At 50.0% G+C, this 13,477-nt stretch overlaps 1 protein-coding gene across 1 annotated transcript; it reads left to right on the top strand.

Moving 5' to 3' along the window:
- The first annotated feature begins 326 nt into the window (after nt 1-326).
- LOC117518159 (aspartate aminotransferase, cytoplasmic-like) lies at nt 327-12,176 on the top strand. Its single transcript, XM_034179218.1, has 3 exons — nt 327-542; nt 942-1,065; nt 12,115-12,176. The coding sequence occupies exons 1-3, from the start codon at nt 327-329 to the stop codon at nt 12,174-12,176; spliced, it is 402 nt and encodes a 133-aa protein (XP_034035109.1).
- The last annotated feature ends 1,301 nt before the right edge of the window (nt 12,177-13,477 follow it).

Raw genomic sequence — 13,477 nt, 5'->3', positions numbered from 1 at the left:
AGAAGCCATAATTATGAAAATGATTAAGGTTCTCCAAAAAATAAATGAATTAAAAAACCCCAATTTTATAAAATATTGGTTGTTATAAGTGGAAGGTGGGTTGTGTAGACAGTCTGCTCTGTGTGTGTCTGATGCTGTCAGATGTCAGAAGGTAAACAGAGTGAGTCCAGGTTGGTGGTTGGATGGGGGTCCTCTTAAGAAGACCAGGGGCTTTTTGTGTTTCACCCAGTTGCGTCAGGAAGGACATCGGTGTAAAACTTCTGCCAAATTCCAGTGTGGCTCTGTGCTGATCTGGATAGTGAACATGTTCATATTTCAAAGAGGCCATGTGGTGCATAAATAAGGTGTTGTGCTGCTTTGTGTACTGTACTGATGAGAGCCAGCCCTGGGTGCTGCCCGTGGTGAAGAAGGTGGAGCGGCTGATTGTGGAGGATGACAGTCTGAACCATGAGTACCTGCCCATCCTGGGCCTGCCCGAGTTTCGCTTTGCTGCCTCCAAAGTTGCCCTGGGAGACGACAGCGCTGCCATTAAGGAGAACAGGGTGAGGCAGACGTGCACGTTGTGTACATTACCTTTAGGTATTGCAGTGGGACAGTGTGTGTTCTGAAGATCTCCGTCAGGTTCAGAGTTTTATGTAAAAACAGTACAAAAAAAGGATCCTTTGTCAAAAAACTACAAATTCGAAAATAGTCTTATTGGTTATAAAATGTGTTTCATTACTTTGTCACTCATCAAAAACTGAACAATTTTTGAAAATGACAATTCTTCACCACCTGGAAATGATTGAAGAGGCGGAGCTACAGCATTAATCTGTTGGGTTTCATTTCAAGAATGATCTGTTTATGCAATTAATCAAATCATTAAATGTTCTGTTATTAGTCGTTTTCCTTTAATCTGGTCCTTCTTCCCTTGAAATTTCCTGCTGTTTTTTTTCCCCCAGGTGGGAGGAGTCCAGTCTCTGGGCGGGACAGGTGCTCTGAAAATCGGTGCAGAGTCCCTGCGGAAGTGGTACAACAGTGTCAACAACGCAGCCACGCCCATCTACGTCTCAGCGCCCACATGGGGTCAGATTTTAACCTCTAACCTCTGTTACCCTAAAGACACATTTTGTCACAATCTCAAAGACTAACTTTGTTCATTTCTCAGTTTCCAACTGAATAATTTTACTTCAGTCAGAAGACCTCAAACTGTCCAGTATTTTCAGAACAAATTCCTGAAAATAAACAATTTTATTATTTTCCATTATAATAATTTCTTAACTCCACCTGATTTTCAGTCATATTAAGTTCAGCAGTTTTTACCCCCCCCCCCCCCCGCCCCCCCCCTCCAAATTTCCATCTGTTCTCTTTCCCCTGATCTGTTCTGTAAATTATTTTTTGTCTGTTGCCAGGTGTGACTTTAACATACAGCCCCATGCAGGGCTGTGCAATTTGAAGAAAAAGCTACACTGTGATTATTATGGAAAATATTGCAAATTGCTTTTACATCTAAATGTATGTTGTTTGTAATTCAAGTCAGTTCCAGAAGTATTTAGACCATGTTCAGATTTTTGTAATGTTCCTGTTGGGAAAGTGTAGTGACACGGACCCACAACAGGGGGCGTAAATGAACGGACAATGGATAAGCCAAAATATAACAATTTAATGTTGCAAACTGTGCACAACGGAATACAGACAAATGCAGTTTGAGAATGATAGTCAATTATACGAAAAGTGACGTATGGGCAGGCTCGAGAATAGAAGATGTCCGTCCAGAGAAGAGCCGGGTCCCACACGGCTTCCACCGCCAACGGATCTGAAGAACACCGGAGCCGACAAGTCCTGAATCTTCAGGTGGCCACCGTCTCCAGCTGTCAGACCTGGTACTGCTGGCAGGAAGCAGAGACAGTTAATGGTGGGTGTGTGGATACACACCCAGTAAATCCTCACTCACAGAAAACAGTTCCTCCGAGAGGGAGCACCTCCACCTCCGAAATAGGAACACGATAGCAGCTCCTGTTACCACTTATCTGGTTGGAGTGAGAGGCGAAGACGTCGGCACTCTCACTGACCGCCAACTCAGCTGACAGGGCACCACAGGACAACGGCTGCAAACAGATCACACGTAAGTCAACGTTCAGACACAGCAGAGAATATTACCTAATTAGTAGATGATATCTCGGCAGCGAGGTGGAGTTGCTGCCTGGCTTTTATGGTGCTGGTGATGATGAGTGACAGCTGGTGCTGTTGATGAGTGACAGCTGTCACTCCCGGTTGCTAAGGCGCCCTCTCGTGCCTGAAGCTTGCATTTCAGGCAGGGCGCCCTCTGGTGGTGGCCCAGCAGTACCTCCTCTTCAGCGGCCCACACAACAGGACCCCCTCCCCCAACGGGCACCTCCTGGCGCCCGACCAGGCTTGTCGGGATGTCGGTGGTAGATGTCGGCCAGGAGGGCCGGGTCCAGGATGAAACTCCTCTTCACCCAGGAGCATTCCTCAGGTCCATACCCCTCCCAGTCCACCAAGTACTGGAACCCCCAGCCCTTACGACGGACGTCCAGGAGCCGGCTGTCCATGCCGGCTCTCCGTCGGTGATCCGGGCAGGAGGCGGTGCCGGTCCGGGGTTGCAGAGTGGTGAAGTGTGGTAGGGCTTAATCCGGGACATGTGAAAAACAGGATGGATCTGCAGTGAAGCTGATAGCTTCAGCTTCACTGCGGCCGGACTGAGGACTTTGAGGATGTGGAACGGTCCAATAAATCTGTCCTTACGTTTTTGGGATTCCACTTGCAGTGGGATGTCTTTGGTGGATAGCCAAACCTCCTGCCCGGGCTGGTATACAGGGGCCGGGGAACGCCGGCGGTCTGCATGGGCCTTGGCCCTCATCCGGGCTTTCAGCAGGGCAGAGCGGGCAGTACGCCACACCTGACGGCACCTCCTGAGGTGGGCCTGGACCGAGGGCACCCCGACCTCTCCCTCCATGAGCGGAAACAATGGGGGCTGGTACCCCAAACATACCTCAAATGGGGAGAGGCTGGTGGCAGATGAAACTTGGCTATTGTGAGCGTACTCGATCCAGGCCAGATGGTTGCTCCAGTCCGTCGGGTGCACGGAGGTCACGCAGTGGAGAGCCTGCTCCAAATCCTGGTTGGTCCGCTCTGCCTGTCCGTTCGTCTGGGGATGGTACCCGGACGAGAGGCTTATGGTGGCCCCCAGTTTCCTACAGAAACTCCTCCAGACTTGTGAGGAGAACTGGGGACCACGGTCGGTGACCACGTCAGATGGAATCCCATGCAGACGTACGACATGGTGTACCAGGAGGTCTGCTGTCTCCTGGGCCGTCGGGAGCTTCGGGAGGGTCATGAAGTGAGCCGCCTTGGAGAACTGGTCCACTATCGTGAAGATGGTGGTCATGCCCTGGGACGGCGGGAGGCCCGTGACGAAGTCCAGGCCGATGTGGGACCAGGGGCGGTGAGGCACAGGTAATGGCTGGAGGAGTCCCTGTGCCCATTGGTGGTCAGCTTTTCCCCTGGCGCAGGTGGTGCAGGCCTGGACATACTCCCGGACATCGGCTTCCATAGACGCCCACCAGAAGAGCTGCCGGACCACTGCCACGGTTCTTCGCACCCCTGGGTGACAGGAGAGCTTGGAACCATGACAGATGTCCAAGACCACAGCTCTGGCCTCTGGTGGGACGTATAACTTGTCCTTCGGGGCAGTCCCCGGGTCCGGGTTCCATGCCAGGGCCTCCCGGATGGTCTTCTCCACGTCCCAGGTGAGGGTGGCCACGACAGTGGACTCAGGGATGATGGTTTCCGTGGGATCTGACAGCTCGGCTTTGACTTCCTCTTCGTGAACCCGGGACAGGGTGTCAGATCTTTGGTTCTTGATCCCGGGGCGGTAGGTGAGTTGGAAGTCAAAACGCCCGAAGAACAGTGACCAGCGAGCTTGCCTGGGGTTCAGACGCTTGGCGGTCCGGATGTACTCCAGGTTCCGATGGTCCGTGAAAACCGTGAATGGAACCACAGCTCCCTCCAACAGGTGTCTCCACCCCTCAAGAGCCTCTTTCAACGCAAGGAGTTCTCGATTGCCCACGTCATAGTTTCGCTCAGCCGGGGTCAACCTGTGGGAAAAATAGGCACAGGGGTGGAGGACCTTATCGGACTCCCTGCTCTGGGACAGCACGGCTCCTATCCCTGAGTCAGAGGCATCCACTTCAACAACAAACTGGCGGTTAGGATTGGGCTGCACTAGGACTGGCGCAGTCGAGAACCGGCGTTTCAACTCCCTAAAGCACCGATCCGACCAGGTGAAGGGGACTTTGGAGGAGGTCAGGGCTGTCAAGGGACTAACCACCTGACTGTAATCCTTAATAAACCTCCTGTAGAAGTTTGCAAAGCCGAGGAACTGTTGCAGCTTCCTACTGCTTGTTGGTTGGGGCCAGTCTCTCACCGCCGCCACCTTGGCCGGATCAGGGGCGACGGAGTTGGAGGAGATTATGAACCCCAGGAAGGACAAAGAAGTGCGGTGGAACTCGCACTTCTCGCCCTTCACAAACAGCCGGTTCTCCAACAACCGCTGCGGGACCTGACGTACATGCTGGACATGGGTCTCAGGATCCGGGGAAAAGATGAGTATATCGTCCAGATATACGAAGACAAACTGATGCAGGAAGTCCCGCAGGACTTCATTAACCAAGACTTGGAACGTTGCGGGCGCATTGGTGAGGCCGAACGGCATGACCAGGTACTCAAAATGACCTAACGGGGTGTTGAATGCCATCTTCCATTTGTCTCCCTTCTGGATCCGAACCAGGTGGTACGCATTACGAAGATCAAGTTTTGTAAATATTTTGGCTCCATGCAGGGGCGTGAACACTGAATCCAACAGCGGCAACGGGTATCAGTGGTGAACCGTAATCTCGTTCAGCCCCCAGTAATCAATACATGGATGGAGTCCGCCGTCTTTCTTGCCCACAAAAAAGAAACCAGCACCCATTGGGGAGGTGGAGTTCCGGATCAGCCCGGCAGCTAACGAGTCCCGGATGTAGGTCTCCATTGATTCGCGCTCTGGACGTGAGAGGTCGTACAGCCTGCTGGATGGGTACTCGATGCCCGGGATCAAATCAATAGCGCAATCATACGGACACTGTGGGGGAAAAGTGAGTGTCAGATCTTTGCTGAAGACATAAGCAAGATCATGGTACTCCTCAGGCACCGCCATCAGATTGGGGGGGACTTTAACCTCCTCGTTAGTGGTCATACTGGGGGGAACCGAGGATCCTAAACACTCCCGGTGGCAGGTTTCGCTCCACTGAACCACAACCCCAGACGGCCAATCAATCCGGGGATTGTATTTGAAGCCCAAAATAACGCGGGAGGTAGAAGTTGTTACAAAAAACACAATCTCCTCCCGATGATTCCCAGACACAACCAAGGTTATTGGCTGTGTCTTGTGTGTGATTAAAGGGAGAAGGGTACCATCTAGTGCCCGTACCTTCAATGGTGAAGGAAGGACCACTAGAGGGAGCCCCACTTCCTTTGCCCATCTGCTGTCCAGCAGATTCCCTTCCGACCCCGTGTCCACAGGTGCTGGGGCGTGAAGGGTTAGATCCCCACTCAGGATCGTGGCTGGGAGTCGTGCAGATTTACGTGCACACCCCTCGTGCGTGTTATGACCCACCCTTAGCCCAGTCTCTAAGGGCGAGTGTTGTCGTTTTGGCCATTTTGGGCAGTTTTTCTGTATATGCTCTTTTGAGCTGCAGAGAAAACACTCCCTGCGGGCCAGCCTTCTCAACCTGTCATCTGATCTAATTTTGAAACTCGTTTCCCTAACAACGTCAGCAGGGGGAGCTGTTGCCACACGGAGCCCTCTGGTTGTGGAGCGTGGGGAAGACGGCTCCCTTTCAGACCCGTAAAGAAGAGGGACGGCTCGTGCCTGACCACACTCTTCGGCCCATTCCCGTCGACGTTCTGCTAATCGTGTTGTGTGGGCCGCTGAAGAGGAGGTACTGCTGGCCCACCACCACCAGATGGCGCCCTGCTTGAAGTGCGGGCTTCAAGCACGAGAGGCCGTCGGAGCAACAGAGAGTGACAGCTGTCACTCATCATCAGCACCAGCTGTCACTCATCATCCACATCACCATAAAAGCCGGACTGCAACTCCACCTCCCCGCCGAGAAATCAGCTACCGTAAGAGGTAATTTTCTTTGCTGACTTAAAACATTGAGTAATAATCTGAACTTCTTTGCAGCCGTTTTCCTGTGGTGTTTTCCTTATCTGTGGAATTGGTGTTTGGTGTGATCAGCGACGGCTTCGCTTCACACTCCATCCAGATAAGTGGTTAGACAGGAGCTGCACGAGTGTGTGATTGGAGGTGGAGGTGCTCCCTCCCAAAAGAACACAGACTGTGGAATTACTGAGTGTGCGAACTCACACTCATCTACACTGTTTCTGTTCTCTGCCAGCAGTACGAGCTATGACAGCTGGAGACGGTGTCCACCTGGGGATCCAGGACTTGGCGGCTCCGGTGTTCTTCAGATCCGTTTGCGATGAGGGCCGTGTGGAATCCGGCTCGGTTCTGGACGGATGTCTTCTATCCTCAAGCCTGCCCACACGTCACTCTACATATAATTGTCTGTATTACCAAAACTGTATTTGTCTGTATTCCGTTGTGCACTTCACAACATTAAATTGTTACTGTTTGGCTTATCCATTGCCCGTTCATTTAACGCCCCCTGTTGTGGGTCCGTGTTCCTACACTTTCACAACAGGATTTCTCGGCCAGCGTCATGGATCCCGAGGGGCATCAACCATCGCTTGAACAGCCAATGGAAGAGCGAGGTGCACAGGCGTCAGCAGGAGGCGTGTTAGGTGAGCTGCAGCGAATCTTAACCGCTTTCACTGCTCGGTTGGACTTAGTCACCGAGCGGAATGTGATTCTCAATCGGAGGATGGAGGCTCTCACCGCCCAGGTGGAAGCGCAGGCTCAGGGCGCTGTTGCAGCACCTCCTCCTGCTGACCGGAGGCCTGAGACAGACATTCCGCTGGTCGTTCAACGAACCCCCCCACCTTCCCCTGAAGCATACATAAGCCCTCCGGAGCCATACGGAGGCTGTGTTGAGACGTGCGCGGACTTCTTAATGCAGTGCTCGCTCGTCTTTTCACAGCGTCCCGTCATGTACGTGTCAGACGCTAGCCGGGTGGCTTACGTTATAAATTTGCTTCGAGGAGCTCTGGGAGCAGAATTCACAGCTCCTAACGACATATGCTGGGTTTGTGAGGGAGTTCCGACAGGTGTTCAACCACCCTCATAGAGGCGAGACCGCTTCAAGCGTGCTGCTGTCGATAAGACAGGGGCGTCGGAGCGCAGCTAAATATGCAGTCGACTTCCGCATTGCGGCAGCGCGAGCTGGCTGGAATGCTGTTGCGCTCCGCGCTGCCTTCGTAAGCGGACTGTCTCTGGTCCTTAAGGAGCACCTGGTGGCGAAGGACGAGCCGCGGTATTTAGACGGGCTTATCGACCTAGTTATACGGTTGGACAACCGATTAACAGAACACCGACAGGAGCGAGACGAAGGGCGTGGTCAGGCACAAGCCGTCCCTCTTCCTCCCAGGTCCGAAAGGAAGCCGTCTTCCCCACGCTCCACAGCCAGGGCACTCAACGTGACAACAGCTCCCCCTGCTGACGTTGCTATGGAAATGAGCAGGGCCAAAAGGCGATCAGATCAGAGACAAAGGAGGCTGGTCAGTGGGGAGTGTTTTCACTGCAGCTCAACCGAGCACACGCAGAAAAACTGCTCCAAACGGTCAAAACTCAGCACTCGTCCTTAGAGACTGGGCTAAGGGTGGGTCATAATACCCACGTGGGGAAACCCCGTAAATCTGCACATATCCCAGTCACGATCCTGAGTGGGGATCTAACCCTTCACGCCCCAGCACTGGTGGACACAGGGTCGGTCGGTCGGAATCTGCTGGACAGCAGATGGGCAAGGGAGGTCGGGCTCCCTCTAGTGGCTCTACCTTCACCTTTGAAGGTACGGGCACTAGATGGCACCCTTCTTCCATTAATCACACACCTGACACAGCCAGTGACTTTGGTGGTGTCTGGTAATCACAGGGAGGAGATTGTGTTTTATGTAACACCTTCTACCTCCCGTGTGATTTTGGGTTATCCTTGGATGATAAAGCACAATCCCTGGATTGATTGGCCGTCTGGGGTTGTGGCTCAGTGGAGCGAAACCTGCCACCGGGAATGTCTCGGATCCTCGGTTCCGCCTGGTGTGACAGCTAGTGAGGAGGTTAAAGTTCCCCCCAATCTGACGGCGGTGCCAAGTGAGTACCATGATCTTGCTGATGTTTTCAGCAAAGATCTGGCGCTCACCCTTCCCCCGCACCGTCCATTCGATTGTGCTATTGATTTGATTCCGGGCGTTGAGTACCCGTCCAGCAGGCTGTACAACCTCTCACGTCCTGAACGCGAATCGATGGAGACCTACATCTGGGACTCGTTAGCTGCCGGGCTGATCCGGAACTCCACCTCCCCGATGGGTGCAGGTTTCTTTTTTGTGGGCAAGAAGGACGGCGGACTCCGTCCATGCATTGATTACAGGGGGCTGAATGAGATCACGGTTCGCAACCGATACCCTCTGCCCTTGTTAGATTCAGTGTTCACGCCCCTGCATGGAGCCCAAATTTTCACAAGACTCATGGAGACTCATGTTATGCATGTACGTCAGGTCCTGCAGCGGTTGTTGGAGAACCGGCTGTTTGTGAAGGGCGAGAAGTGCGAGTTCCACCGCACCTCTTTGTCCTTCTTGGGGTTCATAATCTCCTCCAACTCCGTCGCCCCTGATCTGGCCAAGGTTGCGGCGGTGAGAGATACAGTCCGTTTACAAAGGCAGCGCAGAGTGCAACAGTATTCCAGCCAGCACTCGCTGCTGCGATGCGGAAGGCGACTGCATACTTGGCTGCACTCCGACGCCCCTGTCTCATAGACAGCAGCACACTTGAAGCGGTCTCGCCTCTATGTGGGTGATCGAACACCAGTCTGAACTCCCTCACAAACTCAGTATATATCGTTAGGAGCCATGCATTCTGCTCCTAGAGCGCTGTAGCCCAGGCGCGTGCCTCTCCTCGAAGCAGATTTATTACATAAGCCACCCGGCTTGCATCTGACGCGTACATGACGGGACGCTATGAAAAGACGAGCGAACACTGCATTAAGAAGTCTGCACACGTCTCGACACAACCTCCGTACGGCTCCGGAGGGCTTATGTATGCTTCAGTGGACGGGGGGGTTCGTCGAACGACCACTGGAATGTCTGTATTTGGCACTTGGTCAGCAGGAGGAGGCACTGCAGCAGCGCCGTGTGTGTGCGCTTCCACCCGAGCGGTGAGAGCCTCCATCCTCCGATTGAGTATAACTTTCCACTCGGTTACCAAGTCCAACCGAGCAGTGAAGGCGGTTAAGATTTGCTGCAGCTCACCTAACACGCCTCCTGCTGGCGCCTGTGCACCTTGCGTTTCCATTGGTGGTTCAGCCGATGGTTGACGCCCCTCGGGATCCATGACGTTGGCCAAGATATCCTGTTGGGAAAGTGTAGTGACACGGACCCACAACAGCGGGCGTAAATGAACGGACAATGGATAAGCCAAAATATAACAATTTAATCTTGCAAACTGTGCACAACGGAATACAGACAAATGCAGTTTGAGAATGATAGTCAATTATACGAAAAGTGACGTGTGGGCAGGCTCGAGGATAGAAGACGTCCGTCCAGAGAAGAGCCGGGTCCCACACGGCTTCCACCGCCAACAGATCTGAAGAACACTGGAGCCGACAAGTCCTGAATCTCCAGGTGACCACCGTCTCAAGCTGTCAGACCTGGTACTGCTGGCAGGAAGCAGAGACAGTTAATGGTGGGTTTGTGGATACACACCCAGTAAATCCTCACTCACAGAAAACAGTTCCTCCGGGAGGGAGCACCTCCACCTCCGAAATAGGAACACGATAGCAGCTCCTGTTACCACTTATCTGGTTGGAGTGAGAGGCGAAGACATCGGCACTCTCACTGACCGCCAACCCAGCTGACAGGGCACCACAGGATAAAGGCTGCAAACAGATCACACGTAAGTCAACGTTCAGACACAGCAGAGAATATTACCTAATTAGTAGATGATATCTCGGCAGCGAGGTGGAGTTGCTGCCTGGCTTTTATGGTGCTGGTGATGATGAGTGACAGCTGGTGCTGTTGATGAGTGACAGCTGTCACTCCTGGTTGCTCCGGCACCCTCTCGTGCCTGAAGCCCGCACTTCAGGCAGGGCTCCCTCTGGTGGTGGGCCAGCAGTACCTCCTCTTCAGCGGCCCACACAACAGTTGCCTCTGAAAACTACCACAATGTACTTTGAGGAGTATTTCTGTTACATATGTCACAGAGGTCTAAAACGAGCCCTGTTCGTCCTCAGTGATGATTACAGTGGGAGAATGTCTGAAAACACACACAGAATTGTGGGACTTTTGAGATATTTAACGCTAAACCTTAAATGCGTGAAAACATAAGATGTAGTTAAACCTGACTTCAATACAACAATGACCCCTTTAATAATTACCTTATTGAACAAGAGTTTGTGTATGACCAGAATGGAGTTTAAATGAAAATGAAGCTAACATGCTTGTAGTGTAGAATTTCAGATTTAATTCAAGGGGTTAATTACAACAGTTTAAAAATTTATTATCCTTTGATTAATTACAACCATTTTTTTTTACACAGCTTTCATTTTCATAGCTCATAAGTATTTTGACATTTTATTTATTTATTTATTTTTACATTACTGCCAGTTTTCTTTTAAAGTCAGGGGATGGACACATGGACATTTCTAAGTCACTAATTATGTCTGATACCGATCAAACTGGTAAATCTGTTGAACAGAGACCAGTGAGGGAAGCCATCAAGAACCCATGATGACTCTGAAAGAGTTACAGGCTTTTGTGGCTGTTTGAGAAACTATATTGTGCAACTTTTGTGTGTTGCATCACTTGTCCAGCTTTACAGAGTGGAGCAGAGAAGGATTGTAAATATTACAGAGTATTTTTGTTAATAAATGTTACTTATTCGTAAACCGCCTCAAAATTGTTCCAAATCCAGTCAAGGAAAACTTTTACATGGTGGCTTTTCATCTGACACCAGAGTCACTTTTTTCTACATTTTATTTTTAACTGATGAAGACACAGATGGGATTTGTATCAGCAGCATTTCAATTACTGGAACCTGTTTTTATTTCTTCATATGAGTCCAGAGGAGTTTGTCAGAAAGGCTGCAGTTTTGCCAAGAAGGAGTTAAACTTCTGTTTAAAGTGGCTGAAATAAAGAACAAGTTTTTCTTCATTTAAATCAATTTATTATTTACAGGATTTAAACAGACTTGTGCTTCAAATATCATGTGATGTCCATTGTTCCGTGCACACGGAATCTGTACACGCACGTGTACTCTGCGTGACCCCAGCTGCTGAGGACACGTAAGGCCAAGTAGCGATGGCCCTCACTGGGTTTCTGCAGGTGGAGAAGAACAGAGGAGCAGAGAAAAGCGCTGTTAGGATGTGTGCAGTTCAAATATCTAGACAACAAAGTGCAAACAGATCTTTAGATGTTTCTTCAAACTTACAGGCAGCTCAAAAGTCTGCGTCGGGTGTGCGTCCTGGTCGTACATGAACTTCCCCAGCAGAGTTCCGTCGTCATCCTCGTCCTCCATCCCCTGAGAAAGACAGAGCGAGAACATGTTAGAAATAAAACTTGTGGGCCAACCAGAAACACGGAAACAACATGTGGGACAGAGACCTCTGCAGCTAACCCTCATGCTAATTAGCACAACAACAAGAGCTCAAAAAAGCAGAATTCCATGTGATTTTAATGGAATGATTATCTGCAAGTTTATCATGAATCACTTTCTTTACCATTTCTTCTCCTTCTGCACATTTATCACAAAAAATTCCTGGTGAAAAGTTGCTGAATGTTAGCTAAACCCCAAGCTAGGCCCCTGTTAGCTTGAGCATTAGCATTAAGCTATCTAAAGAAAGCAGCTCACTGTGTTCTGAGGTCACTCGCAGTTTAAAACAAATCTGTTTTTCCTTTTCCTGAAAAGAAAATCATAATGATGCTGTCGACAGTATATTCAGGGTTGGATTATGCATTAGCATAGCATAGCAGCAGGTTGTGTGCTAATTGTTGTTTGCGAATTTCACAGCCGCAATTTTCCAAATTTTGTCAGCAGCCAAAAGTGTCAAACTTTTTGCCATCTGATGGCGCTGCTTTAGTACGTCTGTGAAGTAAACAGGGTTCCAACAGATCGGTTAGATATCGAGTTACTCAGTGACACATTAACAAGATATCCTAGAGATGGAAAAAGTCGGTAAATAAATCAGTCGTGGAGTTCCACGCTTCTTTTCTAGATCGTAATCACTCACATAGATCTCAAAATCTTTGGGCGCCGAGTCAATACGTCCACTGGGGGAGCTGTAGCGCGGCAGATGGTCCAGAGTCACATGACTCATTTTGACGGGGTGCAACAGAGCGACGACCAGAGTCCCCTGATGACTCTGAAACGGCCAGCACCTCCCCGGGAGCAGCTCCGGGAAGCCCTGAAAGAAGACAAAGTAGCATTTAGACCCAGCAGCAAACGATTGATAATCTTGACCAAGAACATCTTCAGAGACAACGACAGAGTGAAACACAAAGCAAAACTTTCAAATAAATAAATAAACATACCTGAATGGCAACTCGTGGACTCTGAGACCGACACCACAGAGAAAATCCAAACAGGGTCCTGCATGTGGACTGAGATTGGTGGGTCTCAGAAGATCTGGACCAGACCACAGTGGCACCTACAGAAGATTAAAAAACAATGATGACATTAATTTAATGTAAATGTGTTAGCCTTCATGTTACCAGCCAATCAATATTCCAGGTGTGCTGAGAAATTCACTAGACTGGGTAAGTATGTCCTTTCTGGGCTACTGTACCAACATGGTGGCCTCCATGAGGGGGCCGCTCACATGAAGATATGAAGAGCTCATTTAAAGCTCATGAAACACATCGATACGTTATTGCAGGTGTAACTCAGTAGGAAAGTGAGAGATATTAATGACGTTTTTTTTTTTTTTTTTTTTTTTTGTGGTTTGATATAAAAACACCTGCAATTATTCCAGTACTTCTGGGAAATGGTCACATATGGAGCATGTCAGCTGCTGGAAAGTATCACTGGAATAAACCCCCAAAATGTACATTTAGGCTCAATCCAGCTCTGTAACGTAGGAACAATGCAGACGCTAACAGGGCAACTAGCAAGCTCGGTTGTAAACGAGTGTTTAGGCATATTTTGATGTGTTTTCATGAACTATGACTTTAGAATATTGATACCTTTCTATTCTTATTTTAATATTTCAATGTGGCATGAAAACAGATATTTTGAAATACTGAAGAATGAAGTCGCATGACTCAGATTTTGG

This window comes from Thalassophryne amazonica, chromosome 10 (genome assembly GCF_902500255.1).
Source record: "Thalassophryne amazonica chromosome 10, fThaAma1.1, whole genome shotgun sequence".
NCBI classification, from domain to species: domain Eukaryota; kingdom Metazoa; phylum Chordata; class Actinopteri; order Batrachoidiformes; family Batrachoididae; genus Thalassophryne; species Thalassophryne amazonica.
The sequence above is the reverse complement of the archived record's forward strand: the minus strand, read 5'-3'. Positions and strand labels throughout refer to the sequence as shown.

Excerpts from the sequence above, each read along its gene's own strand:
- LOC117518159 (XM_034179218.1), top strand. The coding sequence starts at position 327 with ATGTGGTGCATAAATAAGGTGTTGTGCTGCTTTGTGTACTGTACTGAT. Across the intron at positions 543-941 it reads CTGCCATTAAGGAGAACAGG|GTGGGAGGAGTCCAGTCTCT; the intron begins GTGAGGCAGACG and ends TTTTTCCCCCAG. Across the intron at positions 1,066-12,114 it reads CGTCTCAGCGCCCACATGGG|AAAATCATAATGATGCTGTC; the intron begins GTCAGATTTTAA and ends TTTCCTGAAAAG.